The 22,742-nt window shown below is 35.0% G+C and overlaps 1 protein-coding gene across 4 annotated transcripts in view; it reads left to right on the forward strand.

The window, feature by feature from the left end:
• The window catches only part of BTBD10 (BTB domain containing 10), a 72,882-nt gene that overhangs the window by 23,719 nt on the left and 26,421 nt on the right, over positions 1–22,742 (forward strand). Inside the window, exon 1 of one of the 4 annotated variants that reach the window (XM_004752008.3) lies at positions 219–557. The exons of the other annotated variants lie outside the window; for them this stretch is intronic. Within the exon in view, the coding sequence (XP_004752065.1) occupies positions 433–557 (125 nt within the window). The 5' untranslated portion in view covers positions 219–432. Of the gene's footprint in view, positions 1–218; positions 558–22,742 lie in introns of those variants that run through there. 4 annotated transcript variants of the gene reach the window in all.

The following is a 22,742-nucleotide window of genomic DNA, read 5'->3' on the forward strand; positions in this document are numbered from 1 at the left end:
CCTGGCAAGCTGGCACAGCTAGAATTAGCATTACAGATGGCATTTGGCAACATAGCTACATATCACCAAGCCCTCATCTCCTGAGTTTTCTTCAGCCTGTCTATCAATTACAATATCCAATCACTGCACAGAGATGGAGAAATGGGATGATCACAGCTCACACGATGCTGTTTGGTTAGAAACGTCAGTGCTGCACAACCCACGGCTGAGTCAGTGTCTGTGAGAAAATGAACTGAATTAATATATAGAGGGGGTTGTATCTCTGAACATTTGCAGCCTAAATAACCGCAATAGCATTATTCCACAGTAGAGGGAGGAAAGCTAGAGAAGTCTATGGACAGGGGACGCAGGGGGGAGACTGGGAAATTTTCTGATTGTTCAGAGGAATCTTGAAGATGATGGAAATATCAGATGTGCTAAAGTTTCCTAGTAATGCCCAAGGATGCTGACCTGGCTTTCAGTGCTGCATTGTTTGAAAAAGCAGAGTCCCTTTATACTCTGATTTCAGAATTTTTTTCTTGTTTTTGTGTGTCTACCTTGGCATATACTAAAGTAAGGTGTGTATTCATTTATTACATGATATCACTGGGTTATAATTCTATACATCTTTGAATATGAGAGAGATTGAGAAAGATGTTTGGCCTTTGTTTCATTATGATCATTTACTTTTCTGGATGAAAAAGATCATATGTCTTGATTGTCGGCTTACTGGCCAGTTATTTAAAATAAATGGAGTGTGTTTTTATTGTTTTCATGGGTTTGATGCTTTGTTTCTTATTTCATTTTAAGTCTTAGATTCTTCATGTAACTTGGGAGAATGCATTATGTTTGGTATTGTTTTTTGTGAATATTATAAACAGTTCAAGGAAAGACTAATATAAAATATTTTTAATATATTTGAAAATTAAATTCAAGATAGACAAATGGAATAGTTGAAATAATTTTCTAAAGAAAGGGATAAATGTATTTTTATTTTTGGATGAATTAATGGTTAGCTGGACCACTTATATACAGTAGTATTTTACAGAATTTAATATATTTGAATGATAAATTTTAACTGGTTAACATGACTTTTTTTCTAGTCTCTTGGAACATAGTAGACTCTGAATAGATGATCTAGATGTTGCCCTTGAACTAGAGAGCAAATTAGATAAGTTTCTGGGTTATTGCAAAATGATTTGCAACCAGAGAGAATTTCTAAATAAATATAATTGTTCTTGCTATGAGATTTTAAATCTTAACAGGTGACATTGCTTACTTTATTTAGAAATTTTAGCTCAGTATTAAACACTTAAGAATAATTTTTTCTTTTGTCTTCATTATTCCTGTCCTACTGATGCTTCATTTTATAGGGATTTGGGGGGATATATATTTTAAAATTATTTTTAATGTTTTTAAATAGTTAATAAGAGCCTTTCCTTGAAATGACAGGAACTTTTTGTGATTGCCCCCATTTAATTTCTAGGAGTTCAAATGGTCATCTTGATGGTTGTCACAACTTATTTATATGTTTAGGCTAGCTAGTGATATCTTGTATTTTGGCTTTTTTTTTGTGGTTTGGTATCCAGAAATGTTTTCCTAAGCTTCTTTTAGTAATAGAGTTATAAAAGCAGAAATCTCAAGCTTAACCTTTTTGTTTTATTCTTGATATTTTTCTCTGGTTTTGCTGGTTCTTTAAAATAATAATGCCTGTGTTATTTTAAAAGTGATACATACTCATTATATGAATTTGATAAATACAGAAAGCACATAGAAAAATATAAAAATATGTTAAAACATTTTTCTTTTGAACATAGCTTAAATATTTTTTGATATAACCTATTTTTTGTGTATGTATAAAAATATAAAATCACATATATATTTAAAGGTGGTTTTGAATATTACCACTGTATGTACTGTTATATAACCCATTTTTTTTACACTTAATTATGAACATCCTCTATGTCATGAAATAGTCTTATATAGCATAATTCTTAAGAACTGTGTAGTGTTTTATGTATATTTATTTTATAATTTGTCAGTTTGAGTTTTCCTAATTTTTGATTAGAGAAAAGATCAGCATGATTCCACAGGATAAATTTTTCTTAAAAAAGGAAGAATGTTTTAGGGAGTTAAGTAAAAATGTGATTTTGATATTTTTCTGACAGAGAAAGATCCTTAGTGTGACTACACAGTAAACTTCTGAAAGATATGCGCTACTTTTAAAACAAAGCAAATAGCTAGGATTGCCATAATAATAAAGTATAGAAAAGAAATCTTTACAACAATTAGGAAAACAATGAGCTGAGACTTTGAAAATATGCTGAGACCAACCAAAAGTGTATCTTATATTACATTTAAAAAGGTAATCAAGGAGAGTGTAATAATAATGCCTGACAACATAGGAAGAAAAAAAAAAAATCTCTCAGCTCTTATTTAGAAGCTTCTTTGTTAAAGAGGAAGAGCCAACCACCACCACCACCAATAATAACAAAGCAAACATTGCTACGAAGAACATAAAAATCAACAGGGGTATAGTGATGAAGAATGTATCTAGTTAAATGAGTTATCCTCTGGGTCAGTTGAAATATCTTAAATTTATAAAAGGAACTGCCTATAAAATTTTAAGTTGTTGGTATTATTTGTAATTTCTAAAGATTTTTGGGAGAATACTAGAAGTCTAAAAGATGGAGAATTCTAGGTCTGTTTTTGAGAAAAGTAGATTTTAGAACAAAAAATGAAAAGGGTAGTTTATGACTAACTTGAAGAAAAATAGGTTAAAAATGATCCAGAATGGGTTTGCTAAAAATAGATTGAGAGCAATTTTTTGATGCAGTTGGTAGACTAGTAGCAATATAATGTATTTGGACTTAAGCTTAGTTTTTGGTAAAGTCTATTTTTATATGCTGGGGTGTATAGTGAAGGGAAAAATGAGTTAACTGTAAGTCATTTGTGTTAATCAACACAATTTTGATTTTGAATGACCCTACCCAAGATTATCGATCTTGGAAGGTGACTTTGTTCTTTGCTTTGTCTCATTGTATATCTGAAGAAGGCAAATTATCAAATTTATAGGGGACAATGAAGAAAGAAGGATAGGAAATGATAAATTAAATGATCCAAAATGACGTGAGTTTGTATTGTTAGACCAAATTTAAATGAATTTTTTGGGGGGGTATGCATAAGGCCTGAAAAACACTAATGTGCTTAAGTTAGCATGGCTTTATAATTTCACACATGGAAGAGATCTGGGCATGTTTTTTGGCAGTAAATTTGATACAAAACAAAAGTATAATATGGCTGCCCTCATTCCATTTTCTCACCCACCCTCCCTGCTTAAAAAAAAAATCACAGGTAATGGAAAAGAAGGCTAGAGCCACCCTACTGTACACCAGAGTATTATTGTCTTTAGTTGTGTGTATATTCAAAGGAAGAATATGAAGAAGTTGGAAGCCTTAAGGAACTAATGAGAGGTCTTGGGGGCAGCACTGATTGATACTAAGGAATCTCATAAGACGCATCTTCAAATATGTGAAGAGTCACCCTTTTGGAAATGACACTATATTTGGTTTGAGTCAGACTTGTTTGAGGTTGAAAGCATGAGCTCTGAAATTGAACTGCTTAGTTCACATCTCAAACCTGCCATTTAATTTGTTACCTGATTTTAGGAGAGTTCCTTAGGCTCTAAGCTTCCATTTTTCTCAAATGGGGACAGTTTTGAGGATTAAATGAAAATGTATGTAAAGTTCTCAGAGCTGTACCTGGCACGTATTAAATGCTCAGATCTTAGTGTTGTTTTTATTATTGTCATTTGGCCCTAGCAGGTAGAACTAGGGCAGCAGTTCTCAACTAGGAGTGTGATTTTTGCCCCTCAATGGGCTTTGGCAATGTCTGAGGACATTTTTGGTAATGACTGGGAGGAAGGAGTACTACTAGTATCTAGTAGTGCTGCTGGAGTAAGGAGTACTACTAGTATCTAGTAGTGTTGTGGGAAGCTGGAGGTGCTTCCCTCCACAAAACTTAGATTTTGTGTTTGTATAGTATTTCTTGGGATACTTAGGTATATTGAATGATCAGTAAAGGGCTTCTGATACTAATTTTGTCAATCTAGTTTAGCAGAGTAGTTTAGATTTTTTGTTTCATTGCTTAAAATTTTAGTATGAGGATGGAGGAGGGAATTTAATGAAGTAAGTCAGTTTGTGTTTTCAAAAGGCCATTTGGAAATACAAGTGACTGTCGGATTGTAATTTCTCTGGAAACATGTTTTGTGAAACCAATTCATTAAAATATTGACAATTTGATATAAACATTTCTAAAACTAAATCTTGTATTTGTACCTCATATTTTTTCCCCCACTGGTTTATTTTCCCCCATTAGTAATGAGTAGGATAGACGCTCCAAAAGGTTTTTAAAAGTAATTACAATTTTTTTTTTAAGATTTTATTTATTTCTTTGGCAGAGACAGATCACAAGTAGGCAGAGAGGCAGGCAGAGAGAGAGGAGGAAGTAGGCTCACTGCCAAGCAGAGATCCCGATGCGGGGCTCAATCCCAGGACCCTGGGATCATGACTTGAGCCGGAGGCAGAGGCTTTAACCCATTGAGCCTCCCAGGCACCCCAGTAATTACAATTTTTTGAAGCATCTTTAAATGTACATGATTATGTATGCATTGTAATATTATTCTCAATCATGAACAATAACTTGCACAAAGTACTCAATAAATATTTATTGAATAAATGACTAATCAGTAGATACAAAATACATCTGACCATTAATTTAGATCTGTGCAGTTAATATAATATTATACATATATATAATAGTTAATATAATGTTTATATATACATCTTATATGTATATATATATATATATTTTTAAGATTTGTTCATTATTTTAGAGAGAGCATGTGTTGGGGCTAGAGGGTGAGGGAGAGAGAGAATCACAAGCAGACTCTGTGCTGAGTGCAGAGCCTGACATGGGGCTTGATCCTACAACCAGGAGATCGTGACCTGAGCCTAAATCAGGAGTCCCGACGCTCAACCAACTGAGCTAAAATATAGCTACTGAGCTAAAATATAGCTACCTGGTGGTTAGCTATATTTTAAAACTAACTTATAATTGTCTATGGTAGGGAATTGCTTAAGACTGTTAAGTGTATAGTGATTTCCAGTTTCCAAATTTTTACCTCTAACCTGGACCTTTCCCCTGAACTTTAGATTTATGTGTCTGACTCCTTATTTGATATCTGCATTTGGATGTTGAATAAACCTCTCACTCTTTACAATGTCTAAGATACATCTACACTTTCCAAACTTAATCTTCCCACTCTCATTCTCATGTAGTAAATGGAACTTCAATTCTTTTAGTTGCTCAGACCAAAATAATAGAGTCATCCTTGACACTGCTCTCTCACCTCCTACACTAATCTATGAAATTTCGAAAAGTCTTATTCTTCAAAAGGTATTGTCCCATCCACTCTTTGCCATGTGCACTGCTACAACTCTGGGCCAAGTCACTTTTAGCTCTCACCTGAAATATTTGCAGTAGCCTTTGAATTGGTCATTTTATTCTACATTTGTATCCTTATCTTCCACTTGATCTAATAAAGTTAGATTATGTAACTTACACGTCACTGGTACCCATATCACTCAGATCAAAAGCAAAAACGCATTATCTATCTATCTATCTAGTCTTTTTTTTGTATTTCATCTTTTAAAAAAGATTTTATTTATTTATTTGAGAGCATGAGTGCACACGAGTGAGGGAGAGGGTAAAAGGGAGAGAGAATAGCAGACTCCCCACTGAGCAGGAAGCCCAATGTCGGTATCCATCTGGGGACCCCAAGATCATGACGTGAGCTGAAGGCAAATGCTTAACTGACAGCCAGCCAGGAGCCCTGCAAAAACCCTTAAACATTCCTTTTTTTTTTTTTTAAAGATTTTATTTATTTTATTTGACAGAGAGAGAGATCACAAGTAGGCAGAGAGGCAGGCAGAGACAGAGGGGGAAGCAGGCTCCCTGCTGAGCAGAGGGCCCGATGCGGGGCTCGATCCCAGGACACTGAGATCATGACCTGAGCCGAAGGCAGAGGCTTAATCCGCTGAGCCACCCAGGCGCCCCCCTTAAACATTCTTTTAAGGCCCTTCATAATCTGGTCCTAGTCTTGTTTCTCTGAGCTCATCTTTTTTTTTTTTTTAAGATTTGTTTGTTTATTTTATTTTATTTTAAGATTTTATTTATTTATTTGACAGATCACAAGTAGGCAGAGAGGCAGGCAGAGAGAGAGGAGGAAGCAGGCTCCCCACTGAGCAGAGAGCCCGATGCGGGGCTTGATCCCAGGACCCTGAGATCATGACCTGAGCCGAAGGCAGAGGCTTTAACCCACTGAGCCACCCAGGCGCCCCTGTTTATTTTAGAGAGAGAGAGTGTGTGAGCAGGGGCCAGGGGGCAAAGGGAGAGGAGTAAGTACACTCCACACTGAGCACAGAGCCTGATGGCTCTATCCCACAAATTGAGATCACAACCTGAGCCTAAACTAAGGTGGATGCTTAAACTGATTGCACCACCTAGGTGTCCCTGAGCTCATCTTTTTTTTTTTTTTTTTTTTTTTTAAGATTTTATTTATTTATTTGACAGAGAGAGAGATCACAAGTAGGCAGAGAGGCAGGCAGAGAGAGAGGAAGGGAAGCAGGCTCCCTGCTGAGCAGAGGGCCCAATGTGGGGCTCGATCCCAGGACCCTGAGATCTTGACCTGAGCCGAAGGCAGCAGCTTAACCCACTGAGCCACCCAGGCGCCCCCTGAGCTCATCTTTTAACATTGTCTTGCTTTCTGTGCTTCAGGAATCCTGGCCTTCTTGAATGCCATGAAAAAGCCAAAGATTACTCTTGCCACAGGGTCTTTGCACCCTCATATATTCTCATATTTCTGTTTTTGTTTTCCTTAGATCTTTGGTCAGATATCTTCTCAGATAGTCCCACTTTGACCACTCTATGACAGATTGAAACGTGTACCCTCAAATGAGTCTCTGTCCTTTTTACCCTGCTTTATTTTTCCTCATAGAACTTATCACCATATAATATTTAATGTATTTATTTGTATATATTCTGTGATTTTCTTCCCTAGATTGTATTAATTTTGAGGGCACAGCAGGACTAGAATAGTAAATAGCCTATGATTTGTGTTCAGTGAATATTTGGTAGACTGAATGCATGTTAATATATGTGCTGCCGAAGCGAGCACTGAATGCGTGTTAAAACAAATTTTTAGGATAATGGATAGTAGGGTAAGAGTACTTTTAGTTATTATAGGGCTTAATTGTCATTGTCTGTTTGTTGTAAGCACCTGATACCTGTTGATGAATTATAACTAGCTATTTTTTAGAACTGAAAAAATTAGCAGTGTAACATTTAGGTATTCTAACGTCAATTCAGAGACCCCTCAGTTTGGAGAGGTCCTTGCCTAGCAACATTTTCATTTTGTTAAAAAAGTCCAAAAGCTAGAGGCAAAGTAATAGACATTTGAAGGTTAAAGAAACCTTCAGCTCCTTTACTGTTTGCATGAAATTAGCTTTTATCATTTGGGAAAACTTTACCCTGGTAGTAAAACATTAAATATTTGCCCTTAAGGGGTACTTTTCTCTTGGAATTTTTAGTATCTCAGTTTTCATTTGACTTCATAGAAAAGATGCTCTTAGAGTGGTCATTGCAACATTATATGAAACTTTTAAAAAAATTATTTATTTATTTTTTAAAAAATTTTTTAAAAAAGATTTTATTTATTTATTTGAGAGAGAGACAGTGAGAGAGAACATGAGTGAGGAGAAGGTCAGAGAGAGAAGCAGACTCCCCGTGGAGCTGGGAGCCCCATGCGGGACTCGGATCTCGGAACTCCGGGATCATGACCTGAGCCAAAGGCAGTCGTCCAACCAACCGAGCCACCCAGGCGTCCCGAAACTTGTAAAAAAAAATTAAGTATAATTGGGGCACCTGTGTGGCTCAGTGGCTTAAAGCCTCTGCCTTCAGCTCAGGTCATGGTCCCAGGGTCCTGGGATCGAGCCCCACATCGGGCTTTCTGCTCAGCAGGGAGCCTGCCTCCTCCTCTCCCTCTCTGCCTGCCTCTCTGCCTACTTGTGATCTCTGTCTGTCAAATATATAAATAAAATCTTAAAAAAAAATTAAGTATAATTAACATATAGTGTTATATTAGTTTCAGATTTATGAGCTATATATAAATCATTCTATATATAAATCATTGCTCATCGACATACTCTATCTATTTCTCCTATTCCCCCTACCCATCTCCCCTTTGGCAACCACCAGTTTGTTTTCTGTATTTAAGAGTGGGAATTTTTTTTGTCTCTTTTTAATTTTTGTTTGTTTTATTTCTTAAATTCTGCATGAGTGAAATCATATGGTATTTGTTTTTCTCTGAATAACTTATTTCACTTAGCATTATACCCACTAGGTCCATCCATGTTGTTGCAAATAGCAAGATTTCATTCTTTTTTATGGCTGAGTAATATTCCATTGTATGTATGTATGTACCTATGTGTACACCATATATATGTGTACACCATATACACACACACCACATCTTTATCCATTCACCTATCAGTGGACACTTGTGTTGCTTTCTTATCATGGCTATTGTAAATAATACTGCAATAAACATAGTGGTGCATATATCTTTTCGAATTGTTGTTTTCATTTTCTTTGGGTAAATACCCAGTAGTGGAATTACTGGATCATAGGGTAATTCTATTTTAATTTTTTGAGGAACCTCACTATGTTTTCCACAGTGGCTGCACCAATTTACATTCCCACCAACAGTGTACAAGGGTTCTTTTTTCTATTGAACTTTCTTGCTGCTGCTACTGCCTCTACCTTACTCCAGTTGCTGACATATCTGACAATGGATTTTTGAGGAGAAGAAAAAGATAATAGGGTTTAGGTCTAGTATTAAGACTATATTTCTTGCTGCAGTTGTCTTTAGTGGGGGAAATCTGGGATTTAAGTATCATTTAAAATATTTCAAAAGAAAAAAAGGATCAAACCACATACTTTTGAGAGCATAGTTCAGTCCTCAGTTGAGACCTGCCCTTTTCAGTAATTAGCCCTTGTTCCTTGGGGGAACCGATCATGCATTAAACAGAACAAAAAGCTTATGGAAAAGTTGGTTGACAAAAAGAGAAAAGATGAAATTTGTATTGTATCTTTTGAAAATAGATTCAGAATTTGATAATATTTCTTATATCATGAGAGTTATTTACACTTAACATAGGAATGGGAAACATTTTCTGTAAAGGGTTGAATAGTAAATATTTTTGGCTCTGTGGACTATACAGTTTCTTTTCCAACAACTCATTATAGTTTTGCCATTATAGAGTGAAAACAGCCATAAACAATGTATAAGCGAATGGGCATAGTTGTGTTTTAACAAAGCTTTATTTACAAAATCAAGTAATGTGTTACATTTGGTCCATGAGCCATGGTTTTGCATCTCTTAACACCTTAAATATGCTTATAAAAAACATATGCAAATTAAATGCTTAACAATATATTAATATGAAATCATTTATAAGTCTTAAAAAAACTAAAACATAAGATATGATACTTGTTATATTAATAAAAATGGCTTAATTTTCCGTAAAATAAAAATTGGAATTTAAAATATTGCCTTTTTAAGGACAGACTAATGGATAGGAACATCTAATGCAAAATTTACAAGGATGCTCACCTCATTTTTAAGAAAATGTAGGTCTTGGGGCACTTGGGTGGCTCAGTTGGTTAAGCTCCTGCCTTCAGCTCAGGTCATTATCCCAGGGTCCTGGGATCAAGCCCCACATCGGCCTCCCTGCTCAGTGCGTCTGCTTCTCCCTCTCCCTCTGTGATCTCTTTTGCTTTTGTTCTCTCTCAAATAAAAAATAAAACCTTAAAAAAAAAAAAGAAAAAGAAAAAGTAGGTCTTAAAACCTCAATTAAATGTTTAAAACAACTTGTAAATTTGTAAAACTCCATATCTCTCTGTACACACACACACACACACACACACAGTAGTGTTTGACGAGGAATATATAACCGATGAAGGGGAAAACGCTTAGATATTAAATATACCCTGAAGCTCAGCTAAATTCAACAAATATTAATAAGGTTTGCCAGGTTATGATGCCAGTTGCTACAAGTGTTTAAAGATAAGTAGTATAATTCCTCAAACTAGGAAAGTGCTACCTCATAAGATTGTACCAGGTATATTCTACGTAAGGTTACTGCATATAAGTGAATACTATTCATTTTGTAGATATTTTACTTTTGTGTTTTTGTTAAAACTAGTGTCTGATAGCAGCAGTGCTTAGTAATATCAGTTATTTCTGGAAATTTTTCGTGTATAATTTCTCTATTTTCTCTGTTCTCTATGAACATACATTATTTGAATGTTGACCTTGTTCATTATTTTTCTAATTTTCTCATTCTTTCTCTCTCATTTTCTATTCTTTGTCTTTTATTCCCAATTTTATCCCATTCCTTCAGTAACCTTTAAAAGCTTCTGAGATTCTGTTTTGAATTTCTAAGAACTCTCATTCTTTTTATTTTTAAAAAGATTTTATTTATTTATTTGACAGAGATAACAAGTAAGCAGAAAGGCAGGCAGAGAGAGAAGGGGAAGTAGGCTCCCTGCTCATGTGGGGCTCGATCTCAGGACCCTGAGACCATGACCCAAGCCTAAGTCAGAGGCTTAAACCACTGAGCCACCCAGGTTCCCCTCATTCTCTTTTTTAAAACAATATCCCTCTTCTAGTGTTATGGAAATAATCTTTTCAGATCACTGAGTTTATTAATTATAGTTTTGCTTTTTTTTTGGTCTAACTGCCTATTGCTATTTTTATGTTTATTAAACTTCTTATTGTGAAATAGTTTTAGATTTATAAGAAATTGTGAAAATTGTGCAGTGAGCTCCTGGGTACTCTTCATCCAGCTTCCCTCAGTAATAACATCTCACATAAGTGCAGTACATTAGCAAACAAGGAGTTTGACATTGGTACAATAAAAAATACTGTAACTAACCTATAAACATCAGTTTTTTTTTTTAAAAGATTTTATTTATTTATTTGACAGAGAGAAATCACAAGTAGATGGAGAGGCAGGCAGAGAGAGAGAGGGAAGCAGGCTCCCTGCTGAGCAGAGAGCCCGATGCGGGACTCGATCCCAGGACCCTGAGATCATGACCTGAGCCGAAGGCAGCGGCTGAACCCACTGAGCCACCTAGGCGTCCCTAAACATCAGTTTTTATATGAACTTTTTTTTTTCTGGGATATATTCTGTGATATTTTATCAAATATGTAGATTTGTATAACTACCTCCACTGTCAGGATACAGAACAGCTGCCATCACCACAGACAGATGCCCTCATGCTGTCTCTTTGGAATCACACCCTTTCCCCCCACTTTTAACCTCTGGCAACTCCTGATTTGTTCTCCATCACTATAATTTTGTCGTTTTGAGAATATTATATAAATGTAGTCAATAGTATGTAAACTTTTGGGTTTGGGTTTTTCATTTCCTTTAATGCCCTTGTATCCGTTCACATTGTTGTACATATCAGTAGTTCTTATTTCTGAGTATTACTCCATTTTGTGGAGGTACCACAGTTTATTTATCATTTCGGAGAATAGCATGGTTTTTGTACATATTTTGCAATACTGTTGGACTTATTGCTTTACTATTTTTTCCCCTTGTTGGAGTTTTTTAGTTTCACAGAACAAAATGAAGGAGACCCTTAAATTTCTCTTCAGTCCTTAGGAACCTCCCTACCATTGGAATCTGTTGCCGTAATTGGAAATTGGAAAAAAATTTGGTGGCAAGTTCATAAGTGAAAATTCATACAAAATGAATATTCTGAAGTTTGATGTAAACAGATACTTGCTTCTGAGAGTGAACATTTTAGTAAGATTTAAGTATTTTTGGTCAGTCAACTGTCTGTAGATTGCCCTCATGCTTTAAAGCATGATTTTGAAATTAAATGAAAAGTTGGTATAGGATAAATCAGAGGCATTAACTTATTAAGTTCCAATATTTAAAAAATGGAAATGTTTTCATTTGGCAGGATTTGTGTTTAAGGTTGGTTTATTTACATAACTAGAGGTGCTATGAGTGATATTTCTTAATGATGAAAATTGTGATTTTAGAGGAGTCATGGTTAAGGATTCTGATTTGGGGGCACCTGGGTGGCTCAGTTGGTTGGGCAGCTGCCTTCGGCTCAGGTCATGGTCCCAGAACCCTGGGGTCGAGTCCCACATCGGGCTCCCAGCTCCATGGGGAGTCTGCTTCTCCCTCTGACCTCCTCTCTCATGCTCTCTCTCACTCACTCTCAAAATAAACATATAAAAAATAATTTAAAAAAAAGGATTCTGATTTGGGTTTCTGTAGTAACTATTAGGTAATATTATCTGTGAGGTTTTCAAGTGGTGATCAGTTGGAAATGGTAGTAGTTTCTAATCTTATTGTAGAAAGTCTTTGGCTTCATGAGAACATGAACCATGTTATAAGAGGGAATGCAAAAATCTATGTTAGTGAAAGAGAACTTAGGATTTATTAGGAGAAGAAAGGCATGGCTTTTATTAAGTGTAATTAAAATGATTGACTAGAAACTTCCTGGAAGGATATCCTTAAGTAGGCCATGTTCTAGTCAAGAGGCCAGTTCTGGTGTAGAGTGAGGTAAGTTTTGATAAAGGTATGCACTCGTGAAACTTCACTGCAGTCAGGAGATGAACATACCCATCACACCTAAAGGTTTCCTTGAAGTGCTTTTTAAAAAAAATTTTTTTGAAGTATAATTAACATATAATGTTATATCAATTTCAGGTGTAAACATTGATTCAACAATTCTGTACTCAGTCCTCACCAGGAAAGTGTAGTCACCAAACATTATTACTACAATATTATTGACTATATTCCTTGTGATGTATTTTCCATCTCTGTGACTTATTTTATAATTGGAAGTTTGTACCTCTTAATCCCCATTATTTATTTCACTCAACCCTCTACCCACATCCCCTCTGGCAACCACCAGTTCTTCTCTATTTCAGAATGTGTTTTGCTTTTTTTCCTGGTTCATTTTTGTTTTTTAGATTCTGCATATAAGTGGAATCATATGATATTTGTCTTTTTCTTTCTGACTTATTTCACTGGCATTATACTGCCTAGGTTCATTCATGCTGTTGCAGATGGCAAAATCTCATTCTTTTCTGTAGCTATATTCTATTTTAGTATGTATAGTACATTTTCTTTATCCAGTCATCTATCAGTGGATACTTGGAGCACTTCCATATCTTGGCTATTGTAAATAATGCTGCAATAAACATAGGCGTGATTCTTTTTGAATTAGTGTTTTTGTTTTTGTTGGGTTAATATGAGTAGTGAGATTACTGGTATTTGTATTTTTAATTTTTTGAGGAACTTCCATCACTGTTTTCCACAGTGGTTGCACCAATTTACATTCCCATCAGCTGTGCAGGAGGGTTCCTTTTCCTCCACATTTTCACTAACGCTTGTTATTTCTTTTTGATTTTAGCCATTCTCACTGGTGTAAGGTAATATCTCATCATGATTTCAATTTGCATTTCCCTGATGATTAGTGATTTGAGCATCTTTTCATGTGTCTGTTGACCATCTGTAGTTTCCTCTGGAAAAATGTCTGTTCGGGTCCTCTGCCTATTTTTTTAAAAAATATTTTATTTATTTATTTGATGGAGATCACAAGTAGGCAGAGAGGCAGGCAGGTGGGGGGGGAAGCAGGCTCCCTGCTGAGCAGAGATTCCGATGTGGGACTCGATCCCAGGACCCTGAGATCGTGACCTGAGCCGAAGGCAGAAGCTTAACCCACTGAGCCACCCAGGCACCCTCTCTGCCTATTTTTTAATCAGATTATTTGGGGCTTTTTGGTATTGAATTGTCTTCATATATTTTCCATTTTAACACCTTATCAGATACATCATTTGCAAATATCTTCTCCCATTCAGTAGATTGCCTGTTGTTTTATTGATGGTTTCCTTTAATGTACTAAAGCTTTTTATTTTGGTGTAGTTTTAATAGTTCTGCTATTTAATTTAATTCTGCTTTTGTTTCCCTTTGCCTGAGGACACATATCCATAAATCTGTTGCTAAGATCAATGTCCAAGAGATTATGGCCTACGCTTTCTTTTAGGAGTTCTAATCCATCTCACATTTAGGTCTGTTTTGAGTTTATTTTTGTATATGCTGTAAGAAGATGGTTCAGTTTTATTCTCCTGCATGTAGGTGTCCAGTTTTCCCAGCACCATTTGTTGAAGAGACTGTCTTTGCCCCATTGTATATTCTTTGTTGCAGATTAATTGACTACAGAAGCATGAATTTATTTCTGGACTCTCAGTTCTGTTCCTTTGGTCTGTGTGTCTGTCTTTGAGCCAGTAACATATGGTTTTGATTACTATAGCTTTGTAGTATATCTTGAAATCTGGGATTGTGATACCTCTAGCTTTGTTACTCTTTTTCCAGATTACTTGCTATTCAGGGTCTTTTATGGTTCCATACAAACTTTAGTATTATTTGTTCCAGTTCTATGAAAAAGGGTGTTGTTATTTTGATACGAATTACATTGAATTCGTAGATTGTTTTTGGTAGTATGGACATTTTAATGATACTGATTCTTCCAATCCATGAAGATAGAATATCTTTCTATTTGTTTGTGTTGCTTTAAATTTCTCTCATCAGTGTTTTGTAGTTCTCAGAGTACAAATTTTTCACCTCCCTGGTTAAGTTTATTCCTAGGCATTTTATTCTTTTTGGTGCAGTTGTAAATGGGATTGTTTTCTTAAATTCTCTTTTTGCTACTTTTTTGTTAGTGTATAGAAATGGAACAGATTTCTGTATATTGATTTTGTATCCTGCGACTTTACTGAATTCATTTATCAGTTCTAATAGTTTTTTTGGTGGAATTTTTAGGGTTTTCCATATATAGTATCATATCATCTACAAATATTGAGTTCTACTTCTTTACCAATTTGGATGCCTTTTGTATGTTTTTCTTGTCTGACTCTTGCAGCTAGGTTTTTCCAGTGCTATGTTGAATAAAAGTGGTGAGAATGGATATCCTTGTTCCTGATTTTAGAGGACAGGCTCTCAGTTTTTAAATCACTGTGTTTTTCATGTATGGTTTTTATTATGTTAAAGTTTGTTCTCTCTAAACCTGGTTTGTTGAGACTTTGTATCCTGAATGGATGTTATATTTTGTCAAATTTTTTTTTTTTGAGATGATCATATGGTTTTTATCCTTTTTTTTAAAAAAATGTATCACATTGATTGATTTGCAAATATTAAACCACCCTTCCATCCTTGGAATAAACTTTACTTGATTGTGGAGAATTACTTTTTTAATGTTTTGTTGAATTCAGTTTGTTAATATGTTGAAGATTTTTGCATCCGTGTTTGTCAGAGATCTTGGCCTGTAGTTTTCTTTTTCTGGAGTGTTTTTTCCTGGTTTGGGTATCAGGGTAATAATGCTGGTCTTGTAGAATGAATGTGGCAGTTTTTGTCTTCTACTTTCTCTTGTACTTCTAACACAGAAGAATATATGTTAGCTTTTTGTGTTCGGTAGAATTCACCATCTGGTCTTGGATTGTTGTTTATTGGAGGTTTTTTGATTACTGATTCAGTTTCATTGCTAGTAATTGGTCTGCTTAAGTTTTGTTTTATCCTGGTCTTGGAAGATAGTATGTTTCTAGGAATTTATCCATTTCTCTCAGGTTGTCCAATTTGTTGGTATACAGTTTTTCATAATATTCTTTTATAATTCTTCATATTTCTGTGGTGTTGGTTGTCATTTTTCCTTCATTTCTGATTTTATTTCAGTTTTTCTCTTTTTTCTTGATGAGTCTGTCTGAGGACTTATCAATGTTTATCATCTTTTCAAGGAATCAGCTCCTGATTTCATCGAGCTTTCCTTTTGTTTTTTAATCCTCCATTTTATTTCTGTTCTAATCTTTATCATTTCCTTCCTCTGCTAGCTTGGGGCTTTGGTTGTTTTTTTCTAGCACTTTTAGATGTAAGCTTGAGTTGTTTATTTGGGAGTATTCTTGTTTCTTGAAGTAGGCCTTTGTTAGTATAAAGTTCTCCCTCAGTTTGGGGGCCATTGTGTTTTCATTTCCGTTTGTCTTCATGTATTTTTTTAATTTCTTCTTTGTTTTGGTTGACCCATTCATTGTTTAGTAGCATGTTGTTTAGCCTCCATGTATTTGTGTTCTTTCCAGATTATTATTATAGATTTCTAGTTTCATACCATTGTGGTCAGAAAAGATGCTTGGTATGATTTCAGTCTTCTTAAATTTATTGTGACTTGTTTTGTGGACCAACATGATCTGTCTTACAGAATGTTCCATGTGTACTTGAAAAGAATGTGTATGTTGCTGTTTTTGGATGGACTGTTCTATATAGATCTTATGTCCATTTGGTCTAATTATGTCATTAAGTCAGTGTTTCTTTGTTGATTTTCTGTCTGGATGATCTATTATTGATGTAAGTGCAGTGTTAAAGTCCCCTACTATTATTGTGTTACTTTCAGTTTCTCCCTTTATATCTGTTAATAATTGCTTTATGCATTTAGGTGGTCCTTTATTAGGTGTATAGGTATTTACAATTGTTATACCCTCCTATTGTATTGATCTCTTTATTATTTTGTAGTGCCCTTCTTTTTCTGTTGCTACAGCCTGTTTATTTTTTATTTTATTTTATTATTTTTTTGCTATAGTCTGTTTTAAAGTCTCTTTTGTTTGGTGTAAGTATTTCCACCCTGGCTTTTTTTTTTTTTTTTTCCTACTTCCATTTGCATGGTATATGTTTTTCAGCCCTTCACTTTTAATCTGTACATGTGTTTAGTTTTGAAGTGAGTCTCTTGTAGGGAGCATATAATGGGTCTTGTTTTTTTTTAATCAGTTTCACTCATTGGATTGGAATGGTTAGTCCATTTATAGTTAAAGTAATTACTGATAGGTGTGTACTTATTGCCATTTCGTTCATTGTTTTCTGGTTGTTTTTGTAGTTTCTCTCTGTTCCTTTCTTTTGTTCTCTTCCTTCATAATTTGATTTTTTTCTTTAGTGTTATGGTTAGATTCCTTTCTCTTTATTTTTTGTGCATCTATTATAGTTTTTTGGTTTGTTACCATTAGGTTTATAATATCTTATGTGTATAGCAGTTTGTATTAGGTTGATGGTCACTTTAAGTTCGAACACATTCTAAAAGCACTAAACTTTTACTCCTCCCTCCACATTTTAGGTATTTGATGACATATTTACATCTTTTTCTGTATTCCTTGATGGTATTTGTGGATATAACTGATTATACTACTTTTGTGTTTTTACCTCCATACTGACTTTATAAGTGATTAGTCTACTACCTTTTTATATGTTTGTTTTTACCTATGAAATTTTTTCTTCTCATAATTTTCTTCTAGTTCTCACCTTTTCAAAGAATTCTGCTTGGGGTCCTTTGTAACTTTTTCCTTCTACCTCTTTCAGCCCCCATATTCCATGCCCATATAAGTACCAGTATATTTTTTGACACTGTACATTAGTTTGTGTTTCCCAGAACTTGATATTACTGTGTCCTTTTTTGGGTAGTATAGGGATCTAGCTTCTTTCACTCAGTATAATTTTGAACTTGATCCATGTTGTAATTTGTATTAATAGTTCGTTTCTCTTTTTTTGAGTAGTATTCCATTGTATGGACACATCACAAATTGTTTATCCAGTTACCTGTTCACAGACATTTAGGCTGTCTTTAGTTTGGAACTGTTACAAATGAAGCAACTAACAATGTTTGTATCTTTTTACAGACATGCTTTTATTTCTTTTGGGTGAATAGGTGGAATGCCTGGGTCATATGCATAGTAAATATGTAAATTTCTAAGAAACTTTCAAACTGTTTTTAAATACAGTTTTTAAAGTGGTTGGAACATTTTACATTACCATCAGGAGTATGTGACAGTTCATTTCATACACATATTCATCAACCCTTGATATGGCCATTGTTTTTATTTAGCCATTCATATAGATGTGAAATGGTGTTACATTGTGGTTTTGATTTGCATTTCCTTAATGAGTGATGATGTTCAGCTGCTTTTCATGTATTTATTTTTTTAATCCTTATATCAAATTTTTTTGTGCTTTGAGAGTTCTTTATAGCCTAGATACACATTCTTTTTCAGATACATGATTTCATTCTCCTACCAGTATCTTTTGAAGAGCAAAAGTTTTAAATTTTTTAAAAGATTTTTAAAAAATAATTTATTTGACAGAGCGCGCATGTGCAAACACAAGCAGGGAGAGCAGCAGGCAGAGGGAGAGGGAGAAGCACACACCCTGCTGAGTAGGGAGCCCTATGTGGGACTTGATCCCAGGACCCTGGGATCATGACCTGAGCTGAAGGCAGGTGCTGGACCAACTGAGCTACCCAGGCACCCTGAAGAATTTTTAATTTTTTTTTAAAGATTTTATTTATTTGACAGAGATCACAAGTAGATGGAGAGGCAGGCAGAGAGACAGAGAGAGATAGAGGGAAGCAGGCTCCCTGCTGAGCAGAGGGCCTGATGCAGGACTCGATCCCAGGACGCTGAGATCATGACCTGAGCCGAAGGCAGCGTCCTAACCCACTGAGCCACCCAGGCGCCCAAGAATTTTTAATTTTGATGTATCCCAGTTCATCAGTTTATTGATTTACTTATTTACTTAGCTTTAGAGAGGAGAAGAAGGGTGGGTGAGAATGAGAGAGAGAGAGAGAGAGAGAGAGTATCTTAAGCAGGCTCCACACCTGGCATAGAGCCCAATGTGGGGCTCAGTCTCACAACCCTGAGATCATGACCTGAGACAAAATCAAGTTGGGTGCTTAACCGACTGAGCCACCCAGGTACCCCATGTTAATATATTTTTTAATGAATTCTGCTTTTTTTCTCCTTAAACGTTTATAATTTTAAGTTTTAGATTTAGGGTTGTGATTCATTTTGACTTCACTTTTGTATATGACACAAACTCTCCTTACGTCACCTGCAACTCTCCCCTCCCCAAGGTGCTGGAGGCAGATTATACATTCTATATTCATTTGTTTCAGCACTATTTGATGAAAAGACTCTTGAATTGACTTTGAATCCTTGTTGAAAATGAGTTGTCTGTATACGTGTGTGTGGGCCCTTTTCTGATTCATTAATCTATTTGTCATTATACCAGTAACACACTGTGTTCATTCCTGTATCTTTATAATAAGCTTTGAAATTAGATTAGTGTTCCATATCTGTTCTTTTTAAGAAGTTATTTAGGCTCTTCTAGATCCTTTGCACTTCTGTATGAATTTTAGAATCAGTTTGTTACTTTTGACCAAGAAACCTGTTAAAAATTTTGGAATTACATTGTGTATTTTTTAAGATTTTATTTGTTTATGAGAGAGAGCCAGAGCACAAACACAGGCAGGAGGAGGGAAAGAAGGACAAGCAGACTCAGTACTGAACATGGAACCCCAGGCAGGGTGACCCCAGAACCCTGAGATCATGACCTGAGTTGAAATCAGACATTTAACTGAGCAACCCAAACACCCCTGGAGTTACATTGTATCTATAGATCAACTTGGGGAGAGTTGCTTTTTTAATAATATTGAATCATTTGACTTGTGTGAACTTGGTGAGTTTTTCCATTTATTTAGGTCTTTTTAAGTTACTCTCAGCAGTGTTTTATACTTTTAGCATATAGATCTCCATCTTTGGCAGATTTATCCTTACATATTTCAGTTTTTTGATGCTACTGTAAATGGTGTAGTTTTAAAATTTTAATTTCTGATTTGTTATTGTTGTTGCTAGTATAGTTGACCCTTAAACAACATGGATCTGAACTGCACAGACTACTTACATGCAGATTTTTTTTCCAATAAATATGCATGTAGTACTGTAAATGTATTTTCTGTTCTTTATGATTTTCTTAACATTTTCTTTTCTCTAGCTTACTTTATTGTCAGTGTATAGTATAATACATATAACATACAAAATATGTATTAATTGTTTATAGGTAAGGTTTCTGGTGAACAGGAGGCTGTTAATAGTTAAGTTTTGGGGGAGTCAAAAGTTATGTGCAGGTTTTAAACTGGAGGGGTTGGTTTCCCAGCACTTGCATTGTTCCAAGGATCAAGTGTATATGGAAATACAGCTGACTTTGAATATTGATCTTGCATCCTGTTACCTTGTTAAACATTAGTTCTAGTGACTTTGTACTAGAGTCTACAATTGATGATTGCATTATCTGCAGATAAGGATGGTTTTACTTCTTTTCCAATCTGAATGCCTTCTAGACCTTTTTCTTGACATACTGTTCTGGGTACACTCTTTAGTACATTGATGAATAAAAGTGGTGAGAGTAGACATTCTTGTATTGTTCTTGATCTTAGGTGGAGAGTGTTTGGTCTTTAACCACGAAGTCTGACGCTGGCTGTAGGTTTTTCTGTAGATATCTTTTATCCAGTTGGTGATATTCTATTGTATTCCTGCTTTGTTTTTTAAATCAGGAATGGATTTCCTTTTTGCCAAAATGTATACTGAGATATAGCTTTTTTCATTGGTTTGTTAATATGGTGAATTATATTAAGACATTTTTATTGAAGTATAATTGACATATAATAATTGATTTTTGAGTATTCAACCAATCTTGCATTTTTAGGATAAATCTCATTAGAACATAATGGATTGACATTTTTATCTGCTGCTCTGTTTGATTAAATTTTTGTTTAAATATGCATATTCTGGGGCGCCTGGGTGGTTCAGTGGGTTAAGCCGCTGCCTTCGGCTCAGGTCATGATCTCAGGGTCCTGGGATCGAGTCCCGCATCGGGCTCTCTGCTTGGCAGGGAGCCTGCTTCCTCCTCTCTCTGCCTGCCTCTGTGCCTCTATGCCTACTTGTGATCTCTGTCAAATAAATAAATAAAATCTTTTAAAAAAAAATAAATATGCATATTCTGAGGCATGTCTGTAGTTATTTTATAAAGTCTTTGGTTTTGGTACTTGAGTAATGCTGGCCTCATATAATGAGTTAGGAAGTATGTTGTCTTCAATTTTCTGAAGGAGTTTATGTAGAATTGATATTATATCCCTCTTAAGTGCTTGGTAGAGTTCATCAGTGAAGCCATCTGGGCCTGGAGTTTTCTTAGAGGAGAATTTCTGAACTGCAAATTCAATTCTTTAATAGAAATAGAGCTATTCAGGGGCATCCGGGTAGCTCAGTCAGTTAAGCATCTGATTTCAGCTCAAGTCAGACTCCGATCTCAGCAAGGAGTCTGCTTGTCCCTTTCCCTCTCCCTCTGTTCCTCCCCAAGCATGTGTTCTATTTCTCTCTCTCTCTCAAATAAATAAAATCTTTTTTAAAAATGGAGCTGTTCACCTTATCTGTTTCTTACTGAGTAAGGTTTGGTACCTTAGAATTTGTCCAGTTTTTCTAAGTTGATGAACTTATTTGTGTAAAGTTGTTTATAGTACTCTTCTATTACTCTTTTAATATGGGTGACCTTTGTAGTGATGTCAGCTTTCTCATTTCTAATATTGGGATTTGTATCTTCTCAATTCTTTATCTCCAGTCTGGCTAGAGGTTTATAAATTTGTTTTTTTTTTTTTTTAAAGATTCTATTTATTTATTTGACAGGTAGAGATCACAAGTAGGCAGAGAGGCAGACAGAGAGAGAGGAGGAAGCAGGCTCCCTACCAAGCAGAGAGCCTGATTCGGGGCTCATGACCCACTGAGCCACCCAGGTGCCCCTTAATTGGGTTTTTCAAAGGAACTAGGTTTTGTTTCATTGATTTTTTTCCCCCTATTTTTTTTCTGTTTTCTATTATTTTGATTTCCACTCTGATCTTTCTTACTACTTTTTCTACTTTTTAAAAAAATCTACATGGCAGACAAGCATTTAATTATTTTAATATATAGAGAACATCCAAACTAAATGCCACAAACCCGACATAAAACAATAGGTAAGAATAACTATAAATGGCTTATAAACCTACAAGATGAGTCCAACCCTCATAATTACATAATTATGACTTTTAAAATATTTAACTTAACTACTAACAAGAATAAAAATATTTCAGCATAAATAGTTCTGAATGGGAGGAAAGAAGATGCACACCCTGTGTGCTGCTTATAGAAGTGTTAATTAGTGTACGCTTACTTTTTCCACTTTGGGTTTAATTTAGTCTTTGCTTAGTTTTTTAAGGTGGAAACAAGTTATTTATTTTTTAGAACTTTCTTTTTTTCTAATATAGGTATTTAATGCTATAATTTGCTCCCTAACTGCTGCTATAATGTCATGCCATTCTGTACATTTTGATTACATTTTTTTTTTTAACTTGACAATTTTGCATTCTCCCTTTTGCTTTCTTATTTGCTCCATAAATTATTTAAAAGGTGTTATTCAATTTCCAAATATTTGGGAAATTTACATATATGTTTCTGTTACTGAATCTTAATCTAATTCTGTTGTAATCAGAGGACAAATTTTATATGTTTGAATTCTTTTCAATTTATGGAGACTTGTTTTGTTGCTCAGAATATCATCTGTCTTGGTAAATGTTTTGTGGGCATATGAAACAAATGAGTTGTTTGCTCCTACTGGCTTCAGTGTTCTATAAATGTCAGTTAGGTCATTGATAGTGTTCAAATTTTATTCATCTTTCCTGATTTTTTGTTTGCTCTATTAAGTATTACAAGGGAGTATTGA

The sequence above is a fragment of the Mustela putorius genome, unplaced genomic scaffold (genome assembly GCF_011764305.1).
Source record: "Mustela putorius furo isolate JIRA1106 unplaced genomic scaffold, ASM1176430v1.1 tig00003859_pilon_pilon_pilon, whole genome shotgun sequence".
Lineage (NCBI taxonomy): Eukaryota > Metazoa > Chordata > Mammalia > Carnivora > Mustelidae > Mustela > Mustela putorius.